The 18,015-nt window shown below is 48.2% G+C and overlaps 1 protein-coding gene across 1 annotated transcript; it reads left to right on the forward strand.

Moving 5' to 3' along the window:
* Positions 1-6,292: 6,292 nt before the first annotated feature.
* On the forward strand, positions 6,293-16,817 carry LOC118772324 (NLR family CARD domain-containing protein 3-like). Its single transcript, XM_036520594.1, has 4 exons — positions 6,293-6,385; positions 13,932-14,001; positions 14,563-14,623; positions 15,025-16,817. Exons 1-4 carry the CDS (start codon positions 6,336-6,338, stop codon positions 16,815-16,817), a joined length of 1,974 nt encoding a protein of 657 aa, XP_036376487.1. The 5' UTR covers positions 6,293-6,335.
* The last annotated feature ends 1,198 nt before the right edge of the window (positions 16,818-18,015 follow it).

Here is an 18,015-nt window from a genome sequence, read left to right on the forward strand (position 1 = left end):
TTCACTCTGTCCTACCGACCGGGAACCAAGAATGGGAAACCCGATGCTCTGTCTCGCCAGTTCGCGCCAGCAGACGAGATCCAGGAACCCAGCACCATCCTGCCCGCCCGATGCTTGGTCGCAGCGGCGCAATGGGACATCGAACCCATCGTCCACGCCGCTCTCCGGACCGAACCGGGTCCTAGCTCCTGTCCCCCTAATCGCCTCTTCGTTCCTCGTTCTGTCCGATCCCAGGTCCTGCAATGGGGACACTCGTCCAGACTCGCCTGCCATCCCGGCGCCCGACGTATGGCGGTGTTCATCAGTCGGCGGTTCTGGTGGCCCACCATTAAAGAGGACGTCCGCAGCTTTGTTTCTGCCTGCTCGGTCTGCGCCCGGAACAAGACATCTAACCAGCCGCCTGCTGGCCTGCTGCAACCCCTGCCGGTTCCCCGACGACCCTGGTCCCACATCGTGCTGGATTTCGTCACTGGTCTGCCCCCATCTGATGGTAACACCACCATCCTCACCATCGTTGATCGGTTTTCCAAGTCCGTCCACTTCGTCCCACTCCCCAAACTCCCTTCTGCCAGAGAAACCGCCCAACTGCTTGTACACCACGTGTTCAGGCTGCACGGGCTGCCCACAGACGTGGTGTCTGATCGGGGTCCCCAGTTCACCTCTCACTTCTGGAGGGCTTTTTGCAGGCTGCTGGGCGCCACGGTCAGTTTGTCGTCCGGGTTCCACCCCCAGTCCAACGGCCAAGCCAAGCCGGGCGAACCAGCAACTGGAGCCTGTGCTGCGGTGTCTCACCTCCCAAGAGCCGTCGGCATGGAGCCAGCAACTGCCATGGGTTGAATATGCCATCAACTCCCTGCCCTACTACCAGCCCCCCCTGTTCCCAGCCCAGGAGGAGGAGGTCGGCATCCCCTCAGCAGCTGCATTCATCCGGCGATGTCGCCGCACCTGGAGGCGTGCGCGGCTCGCCCTGCTGCGAGCCTCAGCCCAGACTAAGCGCTTCGCCGACCGCCGCCGCTCCAAAGCCCCCCGCTATCGCCTGGGTCAGCGGGTGTGGCTCTCCACTAGGGATCTTCCCCTCAGGACGGACTCCCGCAAGCTCACTCCTCGCTTCATCGGGCCGTTCCCTATTGCCAAAGTGATCGGTCCCGCGGCGGTCCGCCTTAAGCTACCGCTCTCGCTCCGCCGCATACATCCCACCTTCCACGTCTCCAGGATCAAGCCCGTCGTCCGTAGCCCCCTCTGCCCGGCTCCGCGGGCTCCTCCGCCTCCTCGCCTGATCGACGGGACCAAGGCGTACACTGTGCGCCGCCTGCTTAAGGTTCGGCGACGGGGGCGCGGACTCCAGTACCTGGTTGACTGGGAGGGCTATGGCCCCAAGGAGAGGTGTTGGGTCCCTGCCAGGGACATCCTGGATCCTGCCCTCATCAGGGACTTCCACCGCCGGCATCCTGGCGCACCCGCTAGGACGCCTGGGGGCGTCCGTAGAGGGGGGGGTACTGTCAGTGCTCCGCCTCCTTAGCTGTCGTGCTTTTGTTTTCCTTGTGTTTTTCCTGCCCCGCTCCCCGCCCGGTCTCCGCCCGCCTGATTGCCGGCACACCTGCTTTCCATCCCCTCGTCAGCCTTGCCCTATATGTTCCCTGCTTTTCCCTGTCCTGTTGCTAGTTCGTCACAGTGTTTTTCTCCTGTTTCATCCCCGGCGTTTGCTTTATGCTTCTGTCTGCCTGGTTCCCGTTTTTCGTCCCTGCTTGTACCCTGACCTCGTTTTTGCCTGCCTCCTTGCCTCATTCGCCTGATTGCCTGCCTCCCGGTTTTCGACCCTGCTTGTTTTCTGATTAGCGATCTGCCTGACGATTCCGTTAAAGACGCTTGGAACCCGAAGCTCCCGTGGTCCGCGCCTGAGTCCCTGCCTGAGCCTCGACACTCCCGGTTGCATCGAATTGTTTGAGCACTTCCTCATAGACCTTTGATCACACAAAATATTTCGGGACATTCTAAAACACTTAACGTGGCTTAATGTTCCAAAACTGCAATCAAAGATCACCAAATTTCTCTCAGACATCTCTTGTCAGAAACACTTCCTCCTGTCAAAGTTCTCTCCATTAACGCCCATAATAAGGAAAAAGCTTAACGTGGCTTAATGTCCCAAAACGGTGATCAATGATCACCAAATTTGTCTGACATCTCACATGTCAAAAACACTATCTCCTATCAAAAAAGCAGAACTGAATCCCAATGAAAGGGGTAACTATCTTGCGTTAATCCATTTCTTCTCCATTGACCCCCATTATAAGGAAAAAGCTTAACATAGCATTATGGACAAAAACAGCGACGTATCAGGACTACACTTCTCTAACACGTTTCTGATCATGACCACGTTCAAGAACCAATACGACGACCCCATGGGTTTAATATAAACACTTAAGTTTTCCGCCTATGAACCCATTATAAAGACACTGCTTGCGGCTGGCCTACAGTTGGCCTATTGGGAATAGCTTGACGCAAATTTTCATGTTTAACCTGTTAGGACATCACTTGAGCTACAGCCTACACTGGGGTGGTGATCAGCAATGTGTAGACCTACTGTTGCAATGAGGAACATTAAGGCTTTTCTGCCATTATAAGAAACAAGCTTAACGTGGCTTAATGTACCTATAAACATCGATCAAAGAAGACCAAATTTCTCTCACACATCTCTTGTCATAAACACTCTCACACATCAAAAAATCAAAACTGAAATCCAAGGAATATGGTCATTATCTTACGTTAAGCCTTTTTCGTATGCCCGGCACTTAATAAAATCAGTGTATCACAGTTTGTTGTTTATTTTATAGCTAGACTACTATTTCAGTGTGCCGCAAGCTAACTTTAGCTTGCAAGCTAGCTAGCTAGTTGATACACCTATCTAGTATCTTCCTAGATACACCTAGCAAGCTAATTTCTACTTCGATAGAAATTGAAAAAAGCACAATAAATTCCAAATGTTAATAAATGCTCACGCTATTACGATCATACAATCCAAAAATGGTCTATACTTTAATTCTGTCAGACACAATTGTGTCGTCTTTTACATATAATATATAATACATATTTTTTTTTATATTTGGCGGAAAAGCTGGCGCAATAATGTGCCGATCTCCATCAGATACATTATATAGGACGTTAGCTTGGTACCTAATATTAAGTAGCCTACTCATTGTGTAGATTTGCCCCATTTGTGTGCTGCGTAGCTATAATTGTGGCAGTAGAGTGGGCTGTGGGCCTTCATTTTTCACCTTAAGAATATGATAGACCTGCCTTTTCCTGGGTTACCCCTTTACCAACAAAACGATTGGCCGTTTGGTGTAAAAGCGGGACTTCCGTTAATGCAACCGCCACACTGAGTGTTACGGCCAATGCCATTCATATTTCAAGGAGTGGTCTGTCTTTTCCTTTTTAATGTCTCTGACACACCTCTCTCCCTCAATTTTCAACTTCAAATTTCAATTCCAAAGAGCTTTATTGGCATGACAAATAAAATACACAAAGGTACACATCTCTGTCTGGCGTGGAGCGCTCACAAATCGGAAATCTCATGGTACGCACTGTGTGTACAGCTGTACAGCTGCAGGCGCCCGTGAGTGTCACTGCACAGAGAGCAGCGTCCCCGGTGCCCAGCTGTCAGTCTGTGAAGAGTGAACGGTCCATGTTGGTTTTGCAGGTGGAGAGCCTGCCCCTTCTCTAAGGTGAGGTCACACTGTCCAGAGCAGAAGCATCACCATCTCCAACCAATTTATATAACCCAAGTCCTCAATCAAGCTTAAGTGGGGTTTCAGTGAAACTGGTGAAATGATTCTTTAGTGGTTCTGATCTGTGTCAGTGTTGAGTCCTGTATGGGTCCATTTTTCTCATCTTAACTTCAAACAGAATCTGGCCCATGTGGACCAGAACTTTCCCAACAAATCCATGAAACAATTTCTTCCCGATACAATCCGACCAGGTCCCACTGAACACAACAAAGGACATGATTAAAATGCACATTTTTATGTAACATTAATACTTGTTTAAGGACACATCACAGCTTTTTCTACATTCTTAATGTTTTGCTAGGAACTTGCAGTTTCTCTCCACACTGTAAAACCACGTTCAACAAGCATGCCTCAAAAATGTTTTTCACTTTGTTAGCATAACTGAGTAATGGTGTCTAGGTGGCTATTCAGAAACATTGGGTTTAGATTCCTCTGATTTTGGTTCCAGAGTGACAATCGTATACCATAATGTCTCTAATAGAGCTGCTGTCATTAATGTAGATACTGCCATGTCACCATAAGTGCTGTAAAATTACTTAGATTTGCCTAGTTATCTGTTGAACCTACTGGTCCATAACTTTATTTTAACTTTGAATGAGCATTAGCTATTAAGTGTACCCTAGTGTGAAGTAGGCAGATACCTGGTCTGGTTTGCCTGCTGGCCATTAAGTGCATTGGAAGATATTTCAGGTCTTCAGAATATTTGGCTAAAAGATTTTTTGTGTTAAAAAAGTGTTGTAAACCATCTTGATAGATGTGTTCATGAATTAGTGTTCAGGACAGTGCCTGAACCCTTAACACAGTGGTGAAACGTGAGTTTGGGCAGGACCACAGTGTTTCTCTTATTCTCTGCTGGTTTTAAGGGAACAGGCTCATTAGTGCAAGGCAGAAAGTAATACTTTTTAGTTGAATGAAGTGTAGAGAGTAGAACATTCTCACAATAGCTACATGGATGTGTTAGTAGAGGCATTTTCCAAAAATACACATATCTCTGTGTTTACACTGAGGGACAGGAACAAGTGTCCTGTAAGGTGATATTTAAAGCAGTATCTCTGATTTGGTGCCCAGTGTCACAGGCATGTTACTGACCAGAGCAACTGTTCTGAGAGAAGTTTGATGAAGTGCTGTCTGTGTGCTGTTAGCAGTGTCACTGCACAGAGAGCAGCGTCCCCGGTGCCCAGCTGTCAGTCTGTGAAGAGTGACCGGTCCATGGACCTTCCCATTTACTTAGGTGGTGGACAGCCTGCCCCTCCTCTAAAGTGAGGTCACACTGTGTAAAGTAAAAGCCTGAATGGGTCCAACTGATTGGGTTTTCAGTGAGAATGGTTGTTTTGGGGTTCTGATCAGCATCAGTGGTGAGTCCTGTATGGGTGAATTTTATTCATCTTAACAGAACGTGGCACATGTGAACCAGAACTGTCCCAAAAATCCATAAAAAATTCTCTGTGGTACAGACAGATCAGATCCATCTGAATAAAACCGAAACATGATTAAAGTTCATTCTTTTCCTGTAACATAAATGTTATTAGCTTGTATAAGTATAGGGACACATCACACTTTTTCTACAATGTTAATGTGTTACTAGCAACTTGCAGTCTCTGTTCAACAAGCACGCCTCAGAAATGTTTTTTCACAACATTAGCAAAACTGAGTGAAGACTGCAGTCAGAAACATTGGGCTTAGGTCTTCTGATTTCTGTTCCAGAGCTCTTCACTGAAGGATTGTTTACCATATTGTATGAAATACAGCTGCCCTCATTAATGTGGATTCTGCTGTCTTACCACAAGCCTTGTGGAAATGTTCAGTCTTATCTACCAATCTTTTGAACTTAGTAGTCCATAACCTTATTTAGCTTTGAGAAAGCATTAGTTAGCTAGTATACCTTGGTGTGAAGTAGATAGGTAGCTGGCCTGGTTTGCCTGCTGAGCATTCAAGTGCATTGGAGGATATTTCAGGTCTTCAGAATATATGGCGAAAAGAGTTTTTATTTAAAAAGTGTTGTAAAAAATCTTCATAGAAGTGTTCATGAAGCTTTTGTTAAACAATAATGTAAATTGTATTCAGCATGTATGTAATCTGAATTAGTGTTCAGAAAAGTGTTTGTGCACTTCCTGCAAGGCAGGAAGTCATACTTTTTAGTTGTATGAATTGTTCAGAGTGGAGTTCTCACAATAGCTACATTGATGTCTTACCGGAGGAATTTTCCAAAAATCTACACATTTCTGTGTTTAGACTGAGGGACTGGAACTAGCGTGCTGTAAGGTAATATTTAAAGCCCTACCTTTGATTTGGTGCTCAGTGTCAAGTGTCACATATAAAGTGTTCCTGAAGCACATTTCAGCATGTTTGGATTACAGGTGCTTAGCATGTCACACACTTCCCCATTCACTGACACATGGTATTTCTGAAGAACACACATGTTACTGATATAAACAACACTTATGAGCGGAGTTTGATGAGGTGCTGTCTCTGTATGCTGTTAGCAGTGTCACTGCGCAGAGAGCAGTGTCCCCGGTGCCCAGCTGTCAGTCTGTGAAGAGTGACCGGTCCATGGAGGGTCCTCGTAATTTTGCTGGTGGACAGCCTGTCCCTTCTCCAAGGTGAGGTCACACTAAAGTAGAAGCCTGAGTAGAAGCCTGGGTCCAACTGATTTCCGTAAGACCTCAACCAAACTGGAGTGGGTTTTCAGTGAGAATGGTGAAAGGGTTGTTTTGAGGTTCTGCATCAGGTTCAAGTCTAGTATGGGTCCATCTTTTCATCTTAACTTTGAACAGAATCTACTGCACATGGACCAGAACTGAAATGACTTTCTGGTATGATCCTGGATGATCCGAGAATGTCACTGATCCAAACCAAGAACATGATCAAAATGCAACTTTTTTATGTAATATTAATACTACAAGCTTATATAAGTATAGGGATACATCACACCTTGTTCTGTGTGTTCTTAATATTTTACTATCAATTTGCAATCCCTGTATAACTGTACAACAAGCATGCCTCAGAAACATTTTTCACAATGTCCACGTAACTGAATAAAGGTGTCCAGACTGCCGTCAGAAGCATTGAGCTTAATTTCCTCTGATTTCTGTTCCAGAGTGCATCATAGAAGAATTGTATACCATAATGTCTCTAATAGAGCTTTGTTCAAATGTCTCTGATGAGCAATCATTCCTTTAACTTAGCACTAGTGCATTCTTTGTGTTTAGTGCAGTCAGCATAAACAAAATACTAACCACATTAAACACAATATGCTGAATTAGTGAACTTATAATGATGATGTAAATAGGGTTATGCTCGTGATTTGTATGTTGAAAACACTCAACATACATGAGTGCAGAGTGTCAGAATTATAACATAATATTTGTCCAGTGTTTGGCAAGACATCTGTAACCACATACAGTCACTATGTCTCCGCAATAGTAAAGATTGCATTTATTATGTGAAGGACACACTCATTGTCACCATTTAAGGAATTTTACAACCTTAGACATTCAGCATGTTCTGAACGAGAGGGCTGGTTGCCCTGATTTCCATGTAACAGTAGGTCTCGTTGTAACATGGAAAGTTTGAGCAGCTCTACAGAAAGAATCTATTTTGAAAAAATGCTTCAGATGGTTAATTTTGTCAAAAAGGTTCAATTTTAGACACAAATAGCACATGCAGAACTGAGCCGCTAAATGTTCTTTCCCAAACACATGGTCCCGCTCCTCGGGGGGGACTCATAAGAGAGCAGCAGCAGAGGGGCTGTAGGCTGGGTGAGGCCCTGTATCGGGGCAGCACTGTGTTTGTATTATCCATGTGTGGTCCCTGTCCAACACATCTCTGCTCTTCCTCACTTTACAACCCAGTCAGACTTCAAACAGTCTGGTGTCTCACTCGCTCTGGTCCAAAGTCAGACGGAGTGTGTCTGTAACCATGTGCTCTTCATGATGATTAAAAGACCTGGTGAGGTCTGTCCCATTCCTGAGGTGAACATAAGAACATATGATGAGAACAGGCCATTCGCCCAACTAAGTGTCAGGACTCAGGCACGGACTCAGACGCGGACCACGAGTGCTCCAATTACAGGCGTTTATAAGCAGAATCCTCAAACAAGCAGGCAGTCCAAAAACAGGCAGGGTCAAAATACCAGGTAAGCAGTCCAAGGGCAAAACAGGGATCAAAAACCGAAACAGGCAGGGTCAAACCTTGAAGGCAGGCAGATCAGGCAATCAGGACAGAAGGGCAGGCAAAAAACGAAGTCGAGGAACAGGCGAGGCAAAAACCAGCAAAATCCAAACAGGGTAAACAGGCGGGAAACGAGACAGGCAGAAACACTGAAACGATCTGGCAAACAACACAGAGACAAGCAGGGTAGATATAGGGCTGGGCTGATTAGGAGATGGGAAGCAGGTGTGCAGGCAGGCGGGTGGAGACAATCAGGTGGGCGGAGACAGGGCGGAGAGCGGGGCAGGGCTAGAACACAAGGAAAACAAAGGCACATGGACAGGGAAAAACAAAAACACAACAGCTAGGGGGCGGGAGCCCTGACAGTACCCCCCCCCCTACGGACGCCACCAGGCGTCACAGCAGGCGAGCCTGGGTTCCGGCGGTGGAAGTCCCGGATCAAGGCGGGGTCCAGGATGTCCCTGGCTGGGACCCAGCATCTCTCCTCGGGTCCGTAGCCCTCCCAGTCCACCAGGTACTGGAGACCGCGCCCTTGACGCCGAACCCCCAGCAGACGGCGAACAGTGTAGGCTTGGGCTCCACCGATCAGGCGGGGAGGCGGAGGAGTCCGGGGAGCTGGGCAGAGAGGGCTGCGGACGACGGGCTTGATCCTGGAGACGTGGAAGGTCGGGTGGATGCGGCGAAGAGAGAGCGGGAGTTTCAGCCGGACCGCTGCGGGGCTGATCACCTTAGCGATGGGAAAGGGACCAATGAAGCGGGGAGCCAGCTTGCGGGAGTCCACCTTAAGGGGCAGGTCGCGGGTGGAGAGCCACACTCGCTGACCCTGGCGATAGCGAGGGGCCTTGGAGCGGTGGCGGTCGGCAAACCGTTTAGCCTGAGCCACAGAGCGCAGCAGCGTGTGCCGAGCGCGTCTCCAGGTGCGGCGGTAGCGTCGGATAAATGCCGCCGCTGAGGGTACGCCGACTTCCTCCTCCTGGGCCGGGAACAGGGGAGGTTGGTAACCCACACAACACTGGAATGGGGAAAGCCCTGTAGATGCAGAGGGCAAGGAGTTAACGGCATACTCCACCCAGGGAAGGTGCTGGCTCCACGCTGACGGTTCCTGGGACGTCAGGCATCGCAGCACCGTCTCCAACTGCTGGTTCGCCCGCTCAGTCTGGCCGTTGGACTGGGGATGGAAACCGGACGACAGGTTGACGGTGGCACCCAGTAGCCTGCAAAACGCCCTCCAGAAATGAGAGGTAAACTGCGGCCCCCGGTCAGACACCACGTCGATGGGCAGACCATGCAGCCGGAACACATGATGTATGAGCAGCTGGGCAGTCTCCTTGGCGGAGGGTAACTTGGGCAGCGGTATGAAATGTACTGACTTCGAAAACCGATCCACAATGGTAAGGATGGTGGTGTTACCATCAGACAGGAGCAGGCCGGTGACAAAGTCCAGGGCTATGTGGGACCAGGGTCATCTGGGAACAGGCAGGGGTTGCAGCAGGCCGGCGCTCCTGGGTGTCCCCGGCGGGCACGAACTGGCGAGAGAGGGCATCCGGCTTACCGTTGTTGGTTCCCGGGCGGTAGGACAAGGTGAAATTAAACCGGGAGAAGAACAAGGACCAGCGGGCTTGTCTAGGGTTCAGACGTTTGGCCGACCTGAGGTATTCCAAGTTCTTATGGTCGGTCCACACCAGGAACGGCATGCTCGCCCCCTCCAGCCAGTGTCTCCACTCCTCCAGCGCCAGCTTGACAGCTAGCAGCTCCCGGTCGCCGATGTCATAATTGCGCTCAGTAGGCGAAAGGCGATGGGAGAAGTAAGCGCAGGGGTGGAGTTTGCTGTTGGTGGCGGAGCGCTGTGACAGGACGGCCCCCAGGAGGCGTCCACCTCCACAACGAACTGCCGGGCAGGGTCTGGCTGAGTCAGGATAGGCGCAGAGGTGAAGCGGGTTTTCAGGTCACGGAAGGCCTCTTCGGCTGCCGGGGACCAGGAGAAGGCCTTGTTGACCGATGTCAGAGCGGTGAGGGGAGCTGCTACCGTGCTGTAATCCCGGATGAAGCGGCGGTAGAAGTTGGCGAATCCAAGGAAGCACTGCAACTCCTGGCGGGAGGTGGGACGAGACCACTCCTCCACCGCTCGGACTTTCTGCCGGTCCATCTGGATGCTCCCTGCTGTGACGACAAAGCCCAGGAAGGAGATAGTGCTTTGATGGAATTCGCACTTCTCCGGGCTTGACGTACAGGTGGTTCTCCAGCAGACGCTGGAGAACGCGACGGACGTGCTGGATGTGTTCAGGCAGGGAGCGTGAGAAGATGAGGATGTCATCCAGATAGACAAACACAAACCGGTTGAGCAGGTCTCGGAGGATGTCGTTGACCAGGGCCTGGAAGACAGCTGGGGCATTAGTCAAACCGAACGGCATGACCAGATATTCATAGTGCCCAGATGGAGTGTTGAAGGCCGTCTTCCACTCATCTCCCTCACGAATCCGGACCAGGTGGTAAGCGTTGCGGAGGTCCAGTTTGGTGAAGACGGTGGCCCCCTGTAACAACTCAAACGCAGAGGACAGAAGCGGCAGGGGGTAGCGGTTCTTAACTGTTATGGCGTTGAGGCCCCGATAATCAATACAGGGACGGAGGGAGCCGTCCTTCTTACCCACGAAGAAGAACCCAGCCCCTGCGGGTGAGGAGGATGGACGGATGATGCCTGCAGCAAGGGACTCCCGGATGTACCGGTTCATGGCCTCGGTCTCCGGAGGTGACAGGGAGTACAGACGCCCCCTCGGAGGTGATGAGCCGGGCAGGAGGTCGATGGCACAGTCGTATGGACGGTGCGGAGGTAGCGACGTGGCGCGGGACTTGCTGAACGCAGGTTTCAGGTCCAGGTATTCAGGAGGCACTGCCGACAGGTCTGGGAAGTCCTCGGGGGCAGGAGAGACCGGCGATACAGGAACCAAGGCATCCTGAAGGCAGTGGGAGTGGCAGTACGGGCTCCAGCCCAGGATCGTATTGCCCACCCAATCAATGTGGGGGTTGTGCTGGGCTAGCCAGGGGTGGCCCAGGACCACGGAGGCTTGTGGGGTGTTAATAATATGCAACACGATCTCCTCGCGATGGTTACCAGAGACGAGGAAACTCACCGGAGGAGTGGCGTGGGTGATCCGGACCAGCGGGGCCCCAGTGATGGCGTGGGCTTCCAGTGGCGAGTGCAGCGGGACACGGGGCAGTTTCAGCTGGGCCGCCAGGTTGGCTTCGATGAAGCTCCTGTCGGCTCCTGAGTCAATCAGGACGGAGACTGCGTGAGGTTGACCCCCGATGAGCAGCGTGGCCGAGAACAGAGGACGGACTTCAAGGGACTGGTGTAAGGGGGTGACGCTCACCTGTAATCCTCTGGCTGTGGGTGAGTTCTGGTCTTTTGCCGGGCAGGTTGCGATGAAGTGACCAGACTGTCCGCAGTACAGGCAGGATCGGGTGCTGATCCTCCTCTGACGCTCGGCGGAAGACAGACAAGTGCGGACAACCCGCATCGGCTCTGGGGAGGCAGGTGGCGGACGTGCAGGGTTCCGTGCGGCCGGCGCGGGCGGATGTTCTCGGGTGAGGCTGAGCGGTCCACTGGCCCCTCTCTCCCGGCGTCGCTGTGACAGGCGCTGATCAACTCGGATGGCCAGGTCCACCAAGGCGTCAAAGCTAGCTGGCAGTTCCCGGGTGGCCAGCTCATCCTTGATGGGCTCCGAAAGACTGTGGAGGAAAGCGTCGTATTGCGCCTCCATATTCCACCCACTAGTGGCGGCCAGGGTGCGGAAATCAATGGCGAGATCGGAGACCGACCGGCGCCCCTGGCGGATCAGCAGCATCTCCCTGGCGGCCTCATGACCTTGTCTGGAGCGGTCAAACACCCTCTTCATCTCCTCGGCGAAGGCTCCGAATGAGTGACAGAAAGGAGTGCGGGCATCCCAAACCGCGGTGCCCCACTCCCTGGCACGGCCTGTCAGCAGGGTGATGACATATGCGATCCTCGCCTGGTCTGTGGGAAACGTGGAGGACTGGAGCTCAAACACAAGGGAGCACTGGGAGAGGAACGATCTGCAGGTTCCTGGATCCCCTGCATACGATTCAGGGGGTGGCAATTGGGGTTCCCAGCTCAATGGTACAGGTGTGACAGATGAGGAGGCTGCTGCGGGAGGTGTGGGGCAGTTCTCCTGGCTCAGCTGCAGCTGCTGTAGCTGAGCAGTGACAGCAGCCATGTTGGTAGCGAAGCTCTCCAGGGAACTGCTGATGGCTTCCAGCTGGCTCTGATGGCTCCCCAGCAACGCACCTTGCAGCTCCAATGCCACCTTCATCTGGGGAAGGTCCGCTGAGTCCATACTGGCCAGATCGTACTGTCAGGACTCAGGCACGGACTCAGACGCGGACCACGAGTGCTCCAATTACAGGCGTTTATAAGCAGAATCCTCAAACAAGCAGGCAGTCCAAAAACAGGCAGGGTCAAAATACCAGGTAAGCAGTCCAAGGGCAAAACAGGGATCAAAAACCGAAACAGGCAGGGTCAAACCTTGAAGGCAGGCAGATCAGGCAATCAGGACAGAAGGGCAGGCAAAAAACGAAGTCGAGGAACAGGCGAGGCAAAAACCAGCAAAATCCAAACAGGGTAAACAGGCGGGAAACGAGACAGGCAGAAACACTGAAACGATCTGGCAAACAACACAGAGACAAGCAGGGTAGATATAGGGCTGGGCTGATTAGGAGATGGGAAGCAGGTGTGCAGGCAGGCGGGTGGAGACAATCAGGTGGGCGGAGACAGGGCGGAGAGCGGGGCAGGGCTAGAACACAAGGAAAACAAAGGCACATGGACAGGGAAAAACAAAAACACAACAGCTAGGGGGCGGGAGCCCTGACACTAAGCTTGCCATTTTAGTTAAAGAGAATCCAAAACTGCATCAAGTCTGGACTTGAACACAGCAAGAATCTCTGCCTCAACTACATGACCTGGCAACCTATTCCATGTATTGATAACTCTTAGTGTAAAATAGTACTTCCTCATGTCAGTGTGGAACTTACTCTTCACTAGTTTCCATTTATGTCCCCTTGTTCTACAGTCTGAACTCACCCTAAAAAATCTATTATAGTTAACCTTACTGAGTTCTTTTATAAATTTAAAAATCTCTATTAGATCATCCCTAAGTCTCCTCTTGCTTAGTCTGAATAGGTTAAGTAACTTGAATCTTTCCTCATAGCTTTTATATCTCATGCCAGGAACTAATTTAGATGCCCTTCTTTGAACTTTTTCAAGAGCCTCCATATCTTTTTTATAGTGTGGTGCCCAGAACTGCACACAATATTCCAAGTGAGGTCTGACTTTGTATTGTATTGTAGCATTGTATAATTTCAACATAACCTCTTTAGATTTATAATCAATACTTTTGGCTATATATCCCAGCATCCTGTTGGCCTTTTTTACTGCTACGGCACACTGCCTAGATCCTGTTAAGCTTGGGTCAACTATTACTCCCAAGTCTTTTTCGAATTGAGCACATTCTAGTTTTTTTTCCCCCCATGAAGTAGTCTTGTCTAAGGTTCTTATTTCCCACATGCAAGACTTTACATTTAGTTAAATTGAATGTCATCTGCCAGGTGTCTGCCCACTTTTGGATGTTGTTTAGGTCTTCCTGTACTACCTTAGTTGATTCTATACGATTGGCTAGACCCCCTAGTTTTGTATCATCTGCAAATTTTACTATTTTACTACTAACCTCTGCACCAACACCGTTTATGCATATGTACTGTATATATATAGTAAATCCCGGTATAAAGTCAGTGACTATTTATGAAGCAAAGCAGGTACACTTCTGGTAAAATACTCGTTGGAAATAATGAAACTCCATGATGCTTTTGAGCAGCTGTGTAATCATATAATAACATTTTGAGCTTGTTTCTCCTTTTCATCTTGCTAACTGGGCTCTGATTAAATGTGCATTCCTGTGTCTGCAGTGAGCTGTCAGAGCTCCAGTCCAGCTCTGCAGTGTGTGAGCAGATGAGCCAGCAGAGACTCTGCCAGCAGGTAAAGGACTTCACTCATTCACCTGAATCTGCATGCACCTGGAGTTTCTCATTCACCTGAATCTGCCTGCACCTGGAGTCACTCATTCACCTGAGTCTACCTGCACCTAGAGTCACTCATTCACCTGAGTCTACCTGCACCTGGAGTCACTCATTCACCTGTATCTGCCTGCACCTGGAGTCACTCATTCACCTGAATCTGCCTGCACCTGGAGTTACTCATTCACCTGAATCTGTCCTAGTTTCACTCATTCATTTGACTGTAATCCTCTTATTCACTGACTGGCTGGATTGTCTGTCCTTTAACCCCTCATTCATCTGAATCTGGCTGTCCAGTATTAAGCCATTCACCTGTCTGTCTCACATACTCACTCATTCATACTCTGTGTCTTTTATAATCACTCCCTTCTTAATTCATTCACCTGACCTCACTGAAAAAAGGCCTTAATGTTTCTCTAGCTAATATTCTATATGTCCTACAATTATTTCTTAGTTTTCATATAATCATTTTAATGATACATTCTTAAGCTCTTTTTTAACTGCTGTCTTTATTTCTCTGCAGTCCAAGGTTGTAGATGCTTCACTCCCGTGCTCCAATGATCAGGACCCGGAAACAGAAAATAGTAATAATAATAATTTTCACTGTATTATTATTACAAATCAAAAATGGTTATCAGAATATGGTCATCTCTCAGAAAACCTCACCAATTTATCTTACCCACAGCATCACTATCTACAGACACACAACTGCTGTTTAATACCACAGCTACTGACACACTACTGCTTTGCAATACCACATAATACTCTCACACCCTTTACTCCATTTATCTTGCAAATAGAAGAGGGTTATCTGAACAGGGTCATCTTTTAGAAAACCTCACCAATTTCTCTCACACCATCACTAACTACAAACACACCAGAGCTTTTTAATACCACAGCCAACAGACACACTACAGCTGTATAACACATTAATACTCCCAGGCCCTTCAGCCACACTCTGATGAAAATGTCTCAATTTTTACAGAGAAATGTGCACAAAGAGTCCAAGAGAACCTGAAATCCTGTCTGAAGAAGAAGTTTGAGTGCATATTTGAAGGGGTTGCAAAGTCAGGAAAACACACCCTCCTCAACAATATTTACACAGAGCTCTACATCATAGAGGGGGACTGTGATGGGGTTAATAATGAACACGAGGTGTGGCAGATTGAGACAGCATCCAGGACACAGACCACACAAGACACTGCAATACACTGCAATGACATCTTTAAACCCTTACCTGGACAAGAGAAACCCATCAAAATTGTGCTGACGAAGGGGATCGCTGGCATTGGAAAAACAGTCTCTGTGCAGAAGTTCATTCTGGACTGGGCAGAAGGAAAAGCCAATCAGGATATTCATTTCGTGTTTGTTCTTCCTTTTCGGGAGCTGAACTTGATTAATGATGAACAGTACAGTCTGCTTGGGCTTCTGCATGTCTTCCACCCTGAAACGAGAGGGATTGATAACATTGAGTCTGATGTTGACAAAGTTTTGTTCATCTTTGATGGTCTAGATGAAAGCAAACTTCCCTTAAATTTCCAACACAACGAGGTATTGTCCGATGTAACAAACACATCCTCAGTGGATGTGCTGCTGACAAACCTCATTAAGGGGAATCTGCTTCCTTCTGCTCTCCTATGGATCACCTCCCGGCCAGCAGCAGCCAATCAGATCTCTCCTGAATACATCCACCGGCTGACAGAGGTACAAGGGTTCAATGACTCACAGAAGGAGGAGTACTTCAGGAAGAGATTCAGTGATGAGAACCAGGCCAGCAGAATTATCTCTTACATGAAATCATGCAGGAGTCTCTACATCATGTGTCACATACCAGTCTTCTGTTGGATTTCTGCAACTGTTCTGGAGCAACTGTTGGGTGAAGCTGACTGTGGAGAAATCCCTAAAACTCTGACTGGAATGTACACCCACTTCCTGCTCATTCAGTCCAGCATCAAGAATCAGAAGTATCAGGGAAGAAATGAGACAGATCCACAAAAGCTTCTGGGGCTGGATAAAGACATGATTCTGAAACTGGGGCAGCTGGCTTTTCAACACCTGGAAGATGGCACTCTCATGTTCTATGAAGAGGACCTGAGAAAGTGTGGCATTGATGTCACTCAAGCGTCAGTGTACTCTGGGGTGTGCACAGAAATCTTTAAAGAGGAGTCTGTGCTGTATCAGAAGAAAGTGTACTGCTTTGTGCATCTGAGCATCCAGGAGTACCTGGCTGCGTTGTATGTACTTCACTCATATGTAGTCAAGAATGTAAATACATTGACAGGATTTTCAAGTAAAAAGTTTCTATTTTTCAATCAGTCAATCTATGAATTGCACAAGGCAGCTGTTCAGAAGGCCCTGCAGAGTAAGAATGGGCACCTGGACCTTTTCCTGCGATTCCTTATTGGCCTCTCACTGGATTCCAATCAGAACCTTCTCAAAGGCGCTCTGACACAGACAGGAAGTAACTCAGAGAGCATCAAGAAAACAATCCAGTACATCAAAGAGTTGAAGAGGGAGGATTCCTCCCCAGAGAGGTGCATCAATCTGTTCCACTGTCTGGCTGAACTGAATGATGATTCATTTGTGAAGGAGGTCCAAACGTACCTGAGCTCAGCAAGTCATGAAAGGATCTCACCTGTGCACTGCTCTGCCCTAGCCTATATGCTCCTGATGTCAGAGGAGGTGCTGGATGAGTTTGACCTGAGGAAATACAACACCTCAGACGAGGGGCGCAGGAGACTGGTTCCAGCTGTGAGGTGCTGCAGAAAGGCTCTGTGAGTATTAACATGAGTATCACCTTTCTAATATACCATGGTTATCGTGAAAACATGTATGTTAGAATATGATGCTATATATTTAGATATACCATGTTGCCATATAATTAAAATCTCTTACAATTGTCTTTTCAATGCTCAAACCATTAAAGAATCACAAAAGTTAAAAGAAAAATCAAATAACATTCATAGAGATAATATTAAAACTGCCTGTACTGGGAAGACAGTGTAAAGTAGTTGAGAAATGTGGCCTGTTTCCACTTTAATGTTACATTGGAATATTGAATTTTTGAGTGCCATTAATTTAGATATTTTCCCTAAACATAATGTCTTCCTATTTCTTGGGAGTGAAACAAAAATCTTTTCTCAGTATTTCTATTAACTGCTTTATTATGAACCACCAGCTACTGTTGCAGTCACAGCTGTAATGTAGGGCAGCATAGTTAGGGTCCAGGGGCCTCATTTATAAAGCAGGCTGGCTCCCAGATTTCATGCTAAATTCTGTGTGTGCAGAAAGCCATGGCAGCACTTTGACTTCGAAACCTTTAACTGGATGTGAGAATGTGTGTACCTCAGTGTGTGTACTTCAAATCTGGTCCATGTGAACGAACTACGCCTTTAGGCTGAACAGTGTGTTACAGGCATGAGTTTTCCTATGTTTAAACATTACTCCCTGAAATACAGTAAAGACAGCATTAAATGAACAGTGAAAATGCTGAAGAAACAGCAATGTGTGGGCGGCAGTGTAGCATAGTGTTTAAGGAGCAGGACTCGTGACCGAAAGGCTGCCGCTGGGGCACTGCAACTGTACCCTTGGGCAGGGTACTTAACCCACAACTGCCTCAGTAAATATCCAGCTGTGTAAATGGATAACATTGTAAAAAAGTATAACCTATGTAAGTTGCTCTGGATAAGAACATCTGCTAAATGCCAGTAATAATAAAAAAATATATATGGAAAATTCAATAAAAGTCTATATTACAGGTAGTGATAACTTTCAGCAATAAATAAACTATAGAAACCAACTACACAAATGATATTCATATTCATGAGTGATGCAATTCAAATAACATATTAACGGCTTTTTGAATTGTTCCTCAATGAAAAGATTAAATGAGATACTGTCATAATATAAATCCAGAATTTGGAAATTGAATGACAGTGTGATTTCATTTGATGTGACAGCATTGCTGTCACAGCAA

Source organism: Megalops cyprinoides, unplaced genomic scaffold (genome assembly GCF_013368585.1).
Source record: "Megalops cyprinoides isolate fMegCyp1 unplaced genomic scaffold, fMegCyp1.pri scaffold_28_arrow_ctg1, whole genome shotgun sequence".
NCBI classification, from domain to species: domain Eukaryota; kingdom Metazoa; phylum Chordata; class Actinopteri; order Elopiformes; family Megalopidae; genus Megalops; species Megalops cyprinoides.